At 38.8% G+C, this 14,676-nt stretch overlaps 1 protein-coding gene across 4 annotated transcripts in view; it reads right to left on the reverse strand.

Moving 5' to 3' along the window:
* NUP50 (nucleoporin 50) overlaps positions 1–14,676 on the reverse strand; it is a 33,938-nt gene that overhangs the window by 6,435 nt on the left and 12,827 nt on the right. For all 4 annotated transcript variants that reach the window (XM_048824907.2, XM_048824889.2, XM_048824878.2 and 1 more), the window contains 4 exons: positions 13,620–13,703; positions 11,772–11,967; positions 3,396–4,061; positions 1,457–1,535 (listed from right to left, as the gene is read on the reverse strand). In XM_048824907.2, coding sequence (XP_048680864.1) covers positions 1,457–1,535; positions 3,396–4,061; positions 11,772–11,967; positions 13,620–13,703 — 1,025 coding nt within the window. The remainder of the gene's footprint in view (positions 1–1,456; positions 1,536–3,395; positions 4,062–11,771; positions 11,968–13,619; positions 13,704–14,676) is intronic.

A 14,676-nucleotide genomic window follows, 5' to 3' on the forward strand; every position in this document is an offset into this window, starting at 1 on the left:
GAAGAGTAGGGGGAGTCAATGGGACATTGTCTCCCATAGACGTCGCCTAGTGTGGACCCCGCAATAAGTAGATCTAAGCTACGTCTATTTGAGTTACGCTATCCACATTAGCGCCAATTGCGTAGCTTAGATCAAATTTTCCCTGTAGTGTAGACAAGGCCACTGAAAACTTGGCAAGAAAGAGCTACCTAAGTCCCATTCAGTAAACATCTGTGATAGTTGATCTCATTCTTCTCAACAAAATAAAATCAAATATGCAACAGACTAGTTTCAAACAAGAACACCAATTTATGATATGTGAAGTGCAAGCCAAATGACCATATGTTATATAAAATAAAGACCTGAGACAAGCAGTTAAATAATACAAATTTTAATACATAAAACCCTTGGCCATTATTTGAAACGCTAATTTTACCACAAAACTGGGGGAAAACAGCCAGCATTACACACTATAGGGTTGCAAGTTAAAGCATAAAAATAGATTTTAGTAGGACCACAAAGCAAAAGGCTCAAAAATGGGAGAGCTTAACTTGAAAATATTAATGGTTAAAGTCAAAACCCCAGAGTTTGCAATATACTAAATTAAAATGTAGAAACTGTTATCCTAAAACAAGATCTTTTGTACTTTGTAAACCTTGCTTCAAAATATTTAAATTTAAAGCCCCAATCCTGCGAAGATTTAATATGGTACATACTTCACTCACATGAATAGTTCCTTTTATGTCAATGGGACGACACACGTGCTTAAAGTTAAGCATTACGTAAGCATTTGGAGCATCGGGCACTAAAACTGTATTTTAATGAAACTTCTTTTAATAGGCTTAAAGTCTGAATTCGAACCAAATTTGGTTCCATGTTAACCACGAAAAGTTATTTAGACTTCAAATACCTTAAATATTTATTATTTCATATACAGACCAAAATTTTTAAACACAAGAGTAACTTTAGACTCCTATGCCCAGTCTCCTCTGGGAGGGATTGTCAAAAGGACCTAAGTGACTTAGAAGAACAAGTCTCCGACTTCAAATTGCAAAACCTAATGGAGGAGTACAGCTGGTCAAAGTATTTCAGCTTTCTTGAGCTGTGGAAATGCAATATATCAGAACACAGCGTTGGTTGCAAATAGAGCACAAACTTTTTCTCATCAATTTTGTTTGAATAGCTGTTCTCAGAGTAAGGATGTTAATAAGACCCTAGACATTCCACATAGATGAGCTCAGATGAAACTTCACAGGAAAAAAAGGTAAAATCTGAAGTTCTAACAATTAAACTAAAAAAAGGGACGAAAACATCAATTTCAGCAATTCAGGACTGTAGAATAGGAAGAATGTACAGAACTTGCAACATGTAAATAAAAACCAACAATTTCAATTTTAAAAAAAATTAATTTTTTTTTTAAAAAAAAGTCATTATTTGTATCCACTATGACTTGTAAACATTAAAAATGACCACTCACTTCTTTGAGTAGAAGGCATCATCTTCCTTTACCTCATTAACAATTGCTTTTGGGGGCTCCTCCTCTTCTTCTTCTCCTCCTTAAACAAAGGAATGGTTTAATACAACCCAAAACAACGTTGTGCAGGTACCACTTAAAAAAATATTGTTTTCCTTGCACTGTATTATTGATAATACACAAACGTACATATTTAGAGTGCACGTATACAGTCCCGAGATTGTCAAATTATTTTAAATTGATTTGTGTCTTGGAGGTAAGGCAACTATAAGAAACCTTCTGTGGGTCAGTAAGTCTAGTGTTTTCATAGCTACACCAGCTAAATGTAATTACGATAATTCTGATCTGCATATTCATTTTTGGAAATTTGAATAGCACCTACTTAATAATAAGGTTGGTTAAAAAATTTTTTTTGGTTGAGAGGTTTAGTTAGAAAGTAAAGAGATATTCATGAGTAGTTTTTTCCCAATAAAACAAGTTATATGGAGGACTTGAAAAGTATTCTAGGGGTAGGTCTAGGGGGGAAGGAGAGCTACACCAATGATATCAAGAGACAACAGATTAAAAATGGGTAAGAGTTCAGACTCTTTCCACCTCCCCACACTTGCTAGGAATTCTACCAAGATCCCGTGCCAGCCTCTGCTGCTACTCACAACTTTCTAAGCAGCAGCAGAAGGAAACTGACAAGATCTTTTGTAGTTTTACTGATCCCTAAATACTTAGGGACAGCAGCTGTGAAACTGACCAGAATTTTATTAGTTTCATTCTGCAGCTGCTTGACAAAGCTACTGGGTGCTGCTGTGGGGCTGAAACTGCTTGAAGACTTTAATGTACCACTGTGTAGTTGGTTCACATTCAGAAAGACCAGAAACTCAGTTTTGTTCAAAAGTTTACATTCCACAGAAACTGAAGTTTTAGGGCCTTTCCCCATCACACCTACAAGGGAAGCTACCTCCCACTCCTCTCTAGTGAGTTGTTCCCCGCCCCCCCACCCCAAATCCTAGATTATGTAACTTTTATATAAGCATAGACTGAAATGGTGTGTACAAGCAAATAGTATTCCACCTCCTATATTAAACCTCAAAAGATAGACATGGTGGACAGGGTTTACAACGGAAACATTTATAAATATTTTCACAGTACTAATCACTAGTCATTTTGTTCCAGAATAAGTAAGGTATAGGGAACCAAGAGTACTCCAATTACCAACTTCACACATAAAACACTTTTGCATAACAGTTTAATCAGTATTTGACAGTGCTATTTAAAATTCAGCACTGTTATAAAAATGACGCTATGGACCACACTACGTTTGTGTGCCATTACTTATTATTACGTGGAGCAGTGTTTAAAACAGATAAAAGGGCTCCTTCCTTTAAGGATGGTGGGGGTGGGGTGGTTTACAGCCCCTTTAATTAGATATGCAGGTTCCAGTACAGTTAAAGTTACATTTGGTTTAATTTGAGCTAGAGATTACAATGTAATTAAATTTCATCAATGATTAGACTTATATTGCAGGGAGAAATGTGCACTTTTTGGTATATACTAATCTGACATTAGAATAAGTTAGAGGATCTGGATTATAAATTTGGTTAAAATTCTGGATGAACACGAGTAAGATTTTAATCATAACATTTCAATAGTTGTGTAGGCAAATATATTGCTTATGTAATACTGAAAAGATGCTATTAAAATGTATAAATCCACCTAAAATTTACAGTTTCTTACAGTCATGACAGCAAGCCTGAGAAATTCAAGATTAGAGGTAAAGTTCTGCAATTGTTCGGTATTGAAAATAAGAGCAAAAAGGTGAATAAACCTATACAAGCCCTTGTTAAACTTAATAGCTCACTACGAAGAAGCCTTGGAATATTAAGTTACATCCCAACATTCAAAGCCTATCATTAGCTAAAGTTCAATTTATCAAAAAATCAATATTTACCTTTATCCTCACTACTTCCACTTTCTGTCTGAGCTTCCAACACCCTGGTGGAAAGTGTGGAGACAGACTTTCCCTGGTTTGCATCTTTTCCAAATACACCCGAATTCCCAGGGGACAATGAAAAATTAGTTAATGTGCCAGAACCAAGGGAACCCAAAACAGAACTATCAACATTCTTGCCAAAATTAAATGAGACATTTGATGCAGCTCCTAATGGTGATTCCCTGTTCTTTTCCGATGTAGATTCAGTTTTCTTGTCTGATTCATCCTCAGTTTTGTTGCTGTTAAACAAAAACGTTGATCCTTGCTGAAGTTTCGAAGTCCCAAATGTAGGAACAGACTGAGTTCCAGTTGTTTTGTTACTTTCATTTTCAGAGCCACTATCACTACTGCTTCCATGATGTTGTTCAATGCTTGCTAAATATTTCTCATAGTCTCTAAATATGGGTGTCAGATCACAGAGGGGATTTGTGTTTACATGCTTTACTATCCAGTCACGCACAGAACAGTTTAGAGCTGCTAACTGTTTGTGATAAACACTAGAGCTGCACATTTTACTTTGACTATAACCAGAGGATGAGGATTGTTGACTGCCACCATTAGCTTTTGTGCCTGAAGCCTTTTTCTCAACCAATGTGGTGGTGGGACCATTTGATGTCACGGATCCTATTGAAAAAAGTAAGAGTCATTTAAAAAAAAAAAAAAAGGTAATCTGGAAGATAATTACTTTCTTCAAAGTTTATATATCAAATCATCTACATTCTTGCTCAACTAGCCCGCTCTGTGAGCTCAATTTAATTTGTATCATCACAGTATTTAAGAGCTAAGGGAAAACAAAAGGTGGAGCAGTACAAGTAAATAAACAATGCTTTAAAACAGGCCCAGTGTGTTTGTAGTCTGGAGTTTCAAAATTGTATGGCTAGTGATTAAAGGTAAGAGGCAAAAATTCCAAAAAAACAATAGTACAATTAATAAGGCTAAACAAAGTATAATATTACCAAAAAAAAGACCCACCAAAAAAAACCCCAAGCGAAGTGTAGAAAAGTACTAAGGGAAGATTCTAGGTATAGGTTAGTTTTCAGTCACTTATCTGCTGCATGCAACGTGATTAGCTAATAAAAACAAAAAGACCCAAGCTATTACAAGTTTAAGGATGCACATTTAAAATCAGGAAATGCAGAAGTTACATACACAGCAATATTTACTTGGCTATCTTGCACAACTGCATATTTCACAATGTTATACATACAGTAGTTATATTCATCTTCACACACAGGATCTGAATCTGTTCTCATTGAAGTCAAAAGATCTGTCACTCACTTCAATGAGCCAGATCAGTCCCTTAAATCAGAAAGGCAGGGATATAAAATACTGAATACATTCAGTACAGGCAACTTAACTTTGCTTTTGAACAACTTTAGCTTTTATATTTTTTCTCTTCACGAGAATCTTTCTAATTGCCTGTTTTATAGCTTTAACATTGAAAAGGTTTTCAACTGAACTTTCCCACCTTTTACTGCTATTTGCCACAAAAATTTTCAGCAAAGCTTGTAACAGGGCAATAATAATATTATTACAGGGGTAATAATTATACCTTTACAACAGAAAGCTATTTGTAAAGTTAAAAAAATCTAGAATTTACAATCTTTTAGAACGTGACAAAAACAAATACTGCAGTGATAAAACAAATTTTATTAGATAATCTTTGAGTGTTTCATTAAAGTAAATTTAACAAATTGTTCTGTGCCACTTGTTTTAGAGCAACCAGAGTGTAGTAAATCATATCTTTGTCTTGTTTGAGCAGGAATTTAGAGGGACTCCATAGTGATCTCATGAAGGGATTAATTTTTTGCTTAAAACATGCCAAATGAGCACGTTCAGAAGGTTTGTTTTTTTAATTGATCATATCTCTAAATAAAGGCATTTATCAGGGCAGACTAAGTCCATGCTAAATTTCAAGCATTCATCATTTCTAGTCTGTGACTTAGGTTAAAGTTATTTTAACAAAAGCATTTCATTCTTCTGTATCTAACACAAGGGATTAGGGGAAAATAAAAAGGTTACTATCCTTCTGTAACTGTTCTTCAAGATGTGTTACATATGTCCATTCCACGCTTAGTGTGTGCACACCCTGCGCACAGTCACAGGACATTTTCCCCTGAGTGGCACCTGTTGGGGCAGGTCAAGAGCCCTCGGCTGTCATACACCACTGTCGCCCAGCTGCTCCAAAGCCCCCTCTGTTCCTTTTTGCCTGACAACTCCAATGCAGAGGGGTAGGAGGGCAGGCTGGGAAATGGATATATGCAACACATCTTCAAGAACAGTTACAGCATGTTAGTAAGCATTTTTTTTTTTAGTTACTGCACATGAGCGTTCCACTCTGACTCAAGCTGTAAAGTAGGAGGGGGGACTGGAGCTTATGTACACACACACTAGAATACAACTTGTCCAAATTTAGCATAGTCTCTAGAGTGCTGAGTGATGGCATAATGGGATGCAAAGGTGTGCACCGAAGACCAGACTGCTGTTCTACCACTGTCCTGGATAGGGATTTGCATGAAAAATGACACTGAGGCCTCTTGCAAACTTGTAGAATATGCAGTTATTTTGCTCAGTGGAGAAATGCCAGCCAGATCAGAACATACATGAATACTGGAAGCTCTCCACGATAAAATTCTTTGTGAAGAGACTGGGAGACCTTTCATCCTGACTGCAGTAGCCATGAATAGTTGGGCTGACTAACGGAACTATTTAGTCCTGTCTAGAACACGACAGCTCTTCTAACGGCTAGGGCCGATTTGCCTGGTACTGAAGTTAGGCTTGCTTAAAGGTAATTTGCAAGGATTGCCTCTGGAGCAGTGTTCCCTCTGATTTCTCCCACACATGTGCAGAAAGAATTTAGTTATGTACACCAATATGGAGGTGATGTGTGACAACCTCTATATTGGTGCACGTAAAATTCATGCGGTGGGGGTGGGGCTGAGGGGTTTGGAGTGTGGGAGGGGACTCAGCGCAGGGGTAGAGGGTTGGGGAGCAGGGGGGTGATGACTCTGGCTGGGGGCACGCAGGCTCTGAGGTGGGGCTGGGGATGAGGGATTTGGGGTGCAGGAGGAGCGAGGGCTCCAGCTGAGGGGAGGGGTTTGGGATGCAGGCTGCCCTGGGACTATGGCAGGGAGAGAGAGAGAGAGAGAGAGAGGGGACTCCCTCCAGCTCTCTCCCCCCGCAGCAGCTCCAGGGCTGGGCTGGGGCGCCTCTTCTCCGTCCTCTGCAGGTCCAGGGGGGCTGGGGCCAGGGGACGGTCACCTCTTCCCCCCTGCCCAGCAGGTCCAGGGTGGGGGGGAGGCAAGAGAAGAGAGAACAGGACTGGACAGCAGTTTGTTCAGTCTCTCTCTGTTGCATGGTTCATATACCATTCTGAGCCATGATTGAAGGCAATGCATGTGGAATCTTGTGTGACTTATTACAAAGGTGCCTGCCACCATGTACCCCAGTAGTTGTAGGCAATTTCTGGCTGAGGTCTGCGGGCTGGCTTGGATTGTGTTGATTTAAGACAGTTAAGGTGTTGAACCTTTGTAGTGGGAGAAAGGCTTCTATGAATTCTAGATGTTGTACTGAGTTAGAGTTGATTTTTGAACATTCAATTTTTAGTTCCAGCTGCATGAATATATTATAGTATTTTGAATGGCTGATAGGGCATCAAAGGATCATGCCTGGAGTAGGCACTGGCAGTCATCTACATATGGATATCACAATTCCTAGTTTGCAAAGACGTGCTGCTACAACAGACAGGTTCTTTAAGAACATCCTGGGTGCAGATGATAGGCTGAATGGAAGTACCTTGTAGTGAAAATGGTCTTGACCAAAGAGGAATCTCCGAAACCTACTGTGGAATGGCTGGATCATGATATTTAAATAAGCATCTAGTAGGTCGAGGGCCGAGAACCAGTCTCCCTGGTCCAGAGATGGAATTATTGCTGCTAATGTAACCATACTGAATCGTTGTGTCTTTACATATCTGTTGAGTGATCTCAGACCCAGAATGAGTCTCCATTCTCTGTTCTTTTTGGGACCAGGTAGTATTTGAATCGAAACCCTTCCCTCTGTGCTGACTGGGAACTGGTTCTACAGCACTGAGATTTAGGAGAGGGTTTATTTCCTGACTTAACAGTTGCTCATAAGAAGGATCCCTGAAGGAGGGCGGAGAGGTAGGTAGGTAAGTAAGGAGGATGGAATTAGCCATTGGAGATGATTTCCAGGACCCACCTGTCTGATATCTTTTCCCAATTTTGTCAAAAACCAAGAAAAACCCAAAACAACCAAGAACAAAAACGAGGTGGTGTCCAAAAGGATGTAGATTAGAGTTTTGCAACAATTGATCATGGGGGGTGGGGTGGTAGCTTGGGCTCTTGACCTATGCATCAAAACTAATGTTTCAACATCGATGGTTGTGAAGTTGAGGTTTGGGCAGTTGTCAGTCTTGGTTTCTGCAGCAGTTGTCTCTTCCACTGGGGGTTTCTAGTGTCTCTGGGGTGGAGGGAACTGAGCAGGCTAGGATCTTTGTGATGTCTGAGATTTACTGTATTTCCTTTTCTGTACAGGTGTATAGATCCCCAGAGAACACAAAGTGGCTCTGGAATCTTTTAGTGTGTGGAGGGATTCATCTGTTTTTCCGCAAAGAGTTTGAATCCTTTAAATGGAAGGTCCTCCACAGTCATTTTGGACCTCTCTTGGGATGCTAGAAAGGTGAAGCCACAAAGCTCTCCTCATTACCACTGCTGTAGATATGGAGCTGGCAGCCATCTCAGCCACATCTAATGGGGTCGATAATGATGATCTTGCTAGAAGCTGATGCTCAGCAATGATGGCTTGGTATGGCTCTCTCTGATCGTTTGGGAGATATTCAGTAGACACACTGAGTTTCAAATAATTGATATGATTGCTAATTATCAGGCCCTTGTGGTGAAATACAATCCTAAATTGTAGGGTTGCTGATGAGTACAATTTCCTGCCAGATAAGTCCAGTCTTTCCAGTCCTTGTCATTTGGTGTTGATTTAGTGTGGTGCCATGTGCCATGTTCATTTACAGCATCTACCACAAGAGAATTTGGGTGTGGGTGGGAAAATAGAGTCCATATCTTTAGAGGGGACATAATATTTTTTTTAATCAGCCCTTTTACATGTGGGCAATATTGTGGCTGGTGTTTGCCAGATGGTTTTGGCTGGGTCTAGTAGGGCCTTGTTGATAGGAAGGGCAATATCAGCTAATGACTCCTTCCCTTTTTGAGGGAGATCTGAAGCAAGTCCACTACCCTCTTGGTGAGTTCCTGAAAATGTCTGACATAGTCTACCATGGTTGGTGGTGGAGGTATAATGGCTTCACCTGGAGAGGATGAGGAGATGATTGTTGCTGGAGGAATCTCCTTGTCCAGTCTGCTTCCTGGTCCTCAAAAGTTCCTGTTCCAAAAAAAGATCTGGGGGTCTAGAAAGGGAAGCTGAGGAAGATTGTCTCACATCAGGATAGAGGAAAACTCTCAAGATCCTAGAGAACTGGTATCTATAGGTTGCCCATAGGACCCAGTACAGTCACTGGGGTGGTGAGAAGTGGATAGGCCTTATCTGTCATATTGATACTGTGGCTCTGTGACCCTTTCTAGGTGACTGGTCTCTTGACGTTACCCTGGGGACCTTTGCACTGAGCCTGAATATATATCAGTCATCCTCCTCTTCTTCACTAGATAGAGGTGGAGCAGACAAGGAGGCTGATGGTGAGTGTCTTAGTACCGTGGGGAATTCAGGGGATAAAGATGTAATCGGTACTCCAGTGACGCCAGTACCAACTAATGGGGATTCAGGTGTTTCTGAAACCAATAGGTCTTTGGAGAAATGGAATTCCTGTGATACCGTGGTAGCAAATCAGTACCATTAAAGTCTGCAGAGAGGGGACCATCGTTGTCAATAGAATCAACAGTACCTGTAGTCTTCTGTGGTTTGATGAGTGGCTTGAAGAAGGTGCTCTAGTCTTTTGGTACGGAGGCTCTCCTTGACTCCAACAGTGACATTTTAGAGGAGCTAGTGTGCTCCCTACCACTCCTATCCTCTGATGGTATGGACGTCCCTGTGCCCTTCAGATCTTTAGGCTTACTGGCAGTTCCAGCACCTGAGGAGCCTATAGCTTCATGGGTATCCAGTCACAGTTTGGTCGATACCAAGGTGGACGATTTCGTCGGGGATCTTTTTTTCCTGGTCAACTCTTTAGTCTGGGGACTTGAAGCTCTCTTTTTTGAGGTTTTCTGAGAATCACCAGATTTCCTCTTTGAAGCCACCTGAGTGTGATGTCGTTAGGGCACCGATGGGTGCGTTGGGAACTGTTGTTCTGCGGCGGTCCAAGGGAACTTTCCATCATGAGGAATCTGAGTTTCAGTTGACTGTTTTTTCTTGCCCTGGATTTTAATTTCAGGCAGAAAGTACACTTCTGTGGTACCTGACGCTCTCTGAGGCAGTGAACGCAGTGTGAATGGCTGTTACTGACAGGAATAGCTTCTGTGCAGGACAGAGTGTGTTTAAACCCAAAGGAACCGACCATGCCTCTTTTCGGGTTTCGCTTCCCAAAGGGGAAGAGATGACAAAAATCAGTTATGGACAGGGAGACAACTTTTCAAAGCCCCATCCCCCCAAAAAAAATGTAAAGGAAAAAAGGACAGGATTAATCTAACGTAAACTCTACTAGCTATAGTATATACTGGAAGTACAGTTCAGAAATAAATTCTGGACTCTGCTAATGCTTCATTTCAGGCCAAAAGTGGTTGAGAAGGAACTCCGGGTGGCTCACCCGTGCAGCGCTAGATAGCCTTGAGACAGAGCACACAACAGGGAGAGCGCATATGCAGGCCAACTGGGCACTGCTATCTAAAATCTCCAATCTGAAGCACAGGAATGTGGATACACCTACAGTGGAGCACCCATATGAACACTACTCGAAGAAGAACCAATTTTTCAAAATGAAAAGTTCCATCTTCAAGCAGAGAACATGCAAAGAATTCAATCCTAAAATAAGATGTGCACGTTTCCAAAATATTGGAAAAATGCTGAAGCCACAAGACCTGTGTGCTGGAAAATATAATCTCAAAATAAACTGAATGAGTACCATAATGAAGAGCCTAGACTAGGATGAGTATTTGTTTATATACAATCTATATTAAATTATATTTATCTTATTTATAAAACATTCTCTTACTGATCAATTTACTAGAGAGCATAAAATCATACAGCTTTGGGAATCAATTATCCTGCAGTCTTCAGCTAAGATGTCCATAGCTCCACCTAGAGCTTCTATGGAGCAAATAGCCAAAATTTGTTTTAGCTCTTCATTCAAGGAAAAATGTAAAGGATGACCCCACCACCACCAGAAGGAAATAAGACACAAGCATTATGAAAACCCAAAAGTTGTCAGTTTGACTCCAGAAAACTAAAGCCAAAAGTATTTTTATACAATATACAAAAGATAGGATTCAAATGTAACCCATTATCTTTAGTACCAAGTTTGCCTATAGGAAACTGCAGTATAGAAAACTGTTTCAGATTATTGTAGCTGATTTATGGATAGGTTTTCAGTCGTTGTCACAAGTTATTTTAGAAAACAATTATAGAATCAGGTGTCCAGAATCATGAATTAACATTACTTCGAAAAACACCATAATGGCTATATAAAAAAATGGAAAATTCCCTTTGCTATGATGGGCAATCCATAACTATTTTAAAGTAACATTTCTCAATGTGCTCAGTTTGATTTTAAGTAGATAGCAATGTTTTATACATAACAAAATAAAAAACAGCATAGTTTGAAAGTCATTTAAATCTCTTCCCTTAAGATCTAAACACTATCTGATCCATCTTTCAATAATGAGAGTTGCAACTGAAGCAGTCACATCTGATGGGTTACTTTCACTGAATTTTATTCCTCTAAGCTGTGGAATTTAGGAAAAATGAGACATTCAAAATTAAAATGAAAATACTTTATCAGCAGGATTCATAAAACTTGGCATGCTATACCATGTTTCAGTCTTCCATTCCCATTCATTTTTTTCCAGAAAGCCTCTAACTTCTACCTAATCTACTCCCAAATATGAATTAGTTTCCAAATGTCACATTTGGAGATCAAACTGAGTATATGACTTGCCCTTCCCACTTGTTTAAAGTCTTTGTAAGAAACCCAACAGAGAATAGAGTTTTTTGAAACTTACTTTTATTGTTACAATGAAAAACCGTCACTTAAAGTTTGGACCACCACTTTAGCTTAAACAAATAATTAATAACTTTGGAATTTCATTTATAAATAAATGTTATTTTATTTACAAATAAAAGTATTCGTCAACTTACCAAATGCAGGCTGTGCTTCAGGAGCAGTCTTTACACTAGTGAAAGAGGGAGTATTAGAAATACCACTGCTTCCATTCGACAGCCCTCCTAAAGGCTTCATTTCTGTACCATTACCAAATCCAGTGAAGCCACCACCTCCTTTTCCACAAGGTAAAACAAAACCTTTAAACCCTTTAAAAGCTCCTCCATTGTCAGACTGAAATGAAATAAAATAAATACAACCAGTTATATACACACCTCACCCACAAAAATGTTTTCATCTACTTAGTACTAATCAAGCACTACTGCAAAACAGTTCCAACAAAACAAAAAAAAAAAATTGTGAATGGTACCGAATCCCTTAAAACAAAAACAAACACGTACTAGTGTTTGTCGTTTACAACATTTGACAATCATTTTCTAACCACTCTATTTACAGAAATCAGACATCAATTTCCTTCCAGTTCATACATGCTTTGTTTTTAACAAATATTTAGAATTACTGTGCCTTGGCTCAGGCAACTGACAATATGAGTACAAAGGTACATAACTAAGCTTAGCAGAATTCTATTTTTTTAATTTCAACAGATCTGTTTTTTTAAAGCATTTTTAAAATCTATTTAAATTTTCACAGTTGTCGGAAATTGGGGGGAAAGGGAGGCCAGAATTAATGACAGACGCTGATTCAAAAACTTAAAGCTCTATAACTATTAACACTAAAATTGCCAATATCATGTCAAAATATACAAAATAAATATCCTTAAATCAAATTGTTTTCAAGCAACTTTTCCTTACTTTGACTATCTGTAAATTTGGAGTATTATTGACAAATACTTTTGCATTGGTGCACACGTATGGTGAAAGACGTTTACTGACATTTACCAATAAAAACCTAGTCCTTCCAAACCTATATATACACACCTCACCTTGAGAGGATTAGGATACAACTAACTAAATCATCAGAATAGGAAGACAAATTTGAGAACAAAATCTGCAGGATTAGTAATGAATGAGTAGGAAAATGCCCTATTTTAAGAAGTACATGTTGTACAGTATGTGGAAGTCAGGCAGGAAGACATGATGTTAGTAATTAAACATTGTACTAGCATTGTTGATAAACACAATTTGATCTACTCCCACAGCAAGAATGTATCTTGCATTAAAAAACCATTAATAACCTGCTTTGCTGAACACATGGAAACCTAGAACTACATAATTTCAGATAAAAACATAGAAAAAATTTATTTCCCACACATATACCTTCTGCCTGTTTCCAGAAAAGGTCTCCAGAATTTTTTAACATCGGCAAAATTCAATGTTTTTTCCCCTAACCTCATCCTCATAAATGGCTGAAATTTCAGCCCAAATGGCTAAAAGTTTAATGACATTATAGCAACTGAAAATAGAGTATTTCAGGAAATGTCTGGTGACCTTAATAATAGGCAAGTTTATCAGCCCTCCTCTAACACTAAGTTATTAAAATCTCCAAAATGTTCCCATTGTTGGAAAACTGAAGCTATTCAAATGCTTGGTTTCTTTTGTCTTTAGAAATGCTAGTTAGTTGTCTATAGTGCAAATTCAAACTGTTTTAAAGAACTTTCATCCTTTTCTGACCATGGCATTTGTACTGTCTATATCCCATTCCACCCTTAACCATTGCTATGTGGACAGTTACTGAAAATATCTTCTGCAGCAAACAGATTCCTGTATTTGAACAGTGTCCACTATAGTACCTTTTAAAAAAGCTTGCTATACAAGTTAAATTACAGGGGAAATGTACAGTACATAATCATGAATAGAGCACAGGTGGCACATTTTTCAGTATTAAAGATTGAGAGTGTAACTATATTAGTCTTAAATGTTAGTTACCTCAAACCCAACATTTCGGCGCTTTGCTTTCTTAATAGCTCTGTTCTTCAGGACTTCTTCACTAGCCACTGAGAAAGTTCCCACCTGTAGGAAAAGTACAAACTGTGGAATGCCTGGTGAGGGTCTGAACATGCAGGGTCAAAATACCCTGGAAAGAAACCTACTAGTGGTATTAGTCTTCTGCGTACCAGCAGTTGTAAAAACATAAGAATGGCCATACTGGGTCAGACCAATGGTCCATCTAGCCCAGTATCGTGTCTTCTAACAGTAGCAAATGCCACATGTTTTAGAGGGGAAAAAACAGAACAGGCAATCATTGAATACTTGTTTCCTGTTGTTCACTCCCAGCTTCAGTAACAACTACCACTCCCAACAATAAGATACATTGCCAAACTCCCAGAGGTCAAAGCTTCACAAACGAGAAGTGGAGAATAAAATGATAAAGAAAAAGGAAGAAAGTGTGTTTTTAATAGTGGAAAAGGAACATTGATTTTATGAGCATTTATCTTATGAATGACTAGTAATATGAACAATTTTTCTGCTGTCCAAGTCATCTTTCTGCTGCCAAATGTGACTTCAATCCTTCAGCTGACATTCAAGCAATTGTACAGGTTTGAAGAGCCTGAGTGATTTGGCAGCAAAGAGATGCAGTTCCCTAAAATAGAGAAATACATCCCAGAAAGAAAAGAATCAGGCATGCTGTTTTACATTTGTCATCACTCATTATGTACCACATCACTGAACAATTAACTGATGTACCAGGCCTGCTGTAATTCTGAGATGTTCAATTTTATAAACTCCTCAATTCCCAAGTACTTCATAAAATAGAGATTCTACCATAAATAAAACTATTGTAAAATGATGCTATCTGATACAGTGCAGACCAATTTGGGGACAGTGCTTTAACACTTTTCCAGTATGAAGGGAAAGTAAGCTGAAAAAGCCAGATATGTTGTTTGACAGGACTAGGCTGTCAGATACTTGGGTGGTTAGCTGGAAGTTTGAAACTACCTTCACATCCATCTCTCTCATATCATTCATTTTACTTCCCTTCCTC

Source organism: Caretta caretta, chromosome 1 (assembly GCF_965140235.1).
Source record: "Caretta caretta isolate rCarCar2 chromosome 1, rCarCar1.hap1, whole genome shotgun sequence".
In the NCBI taxonomy this organism is placed as follows: domain Eukaryota; kingdom Metazoa; phylum Chordata; order Testudines; family Cheloniidae; genus Caretta; species Caretta caretta.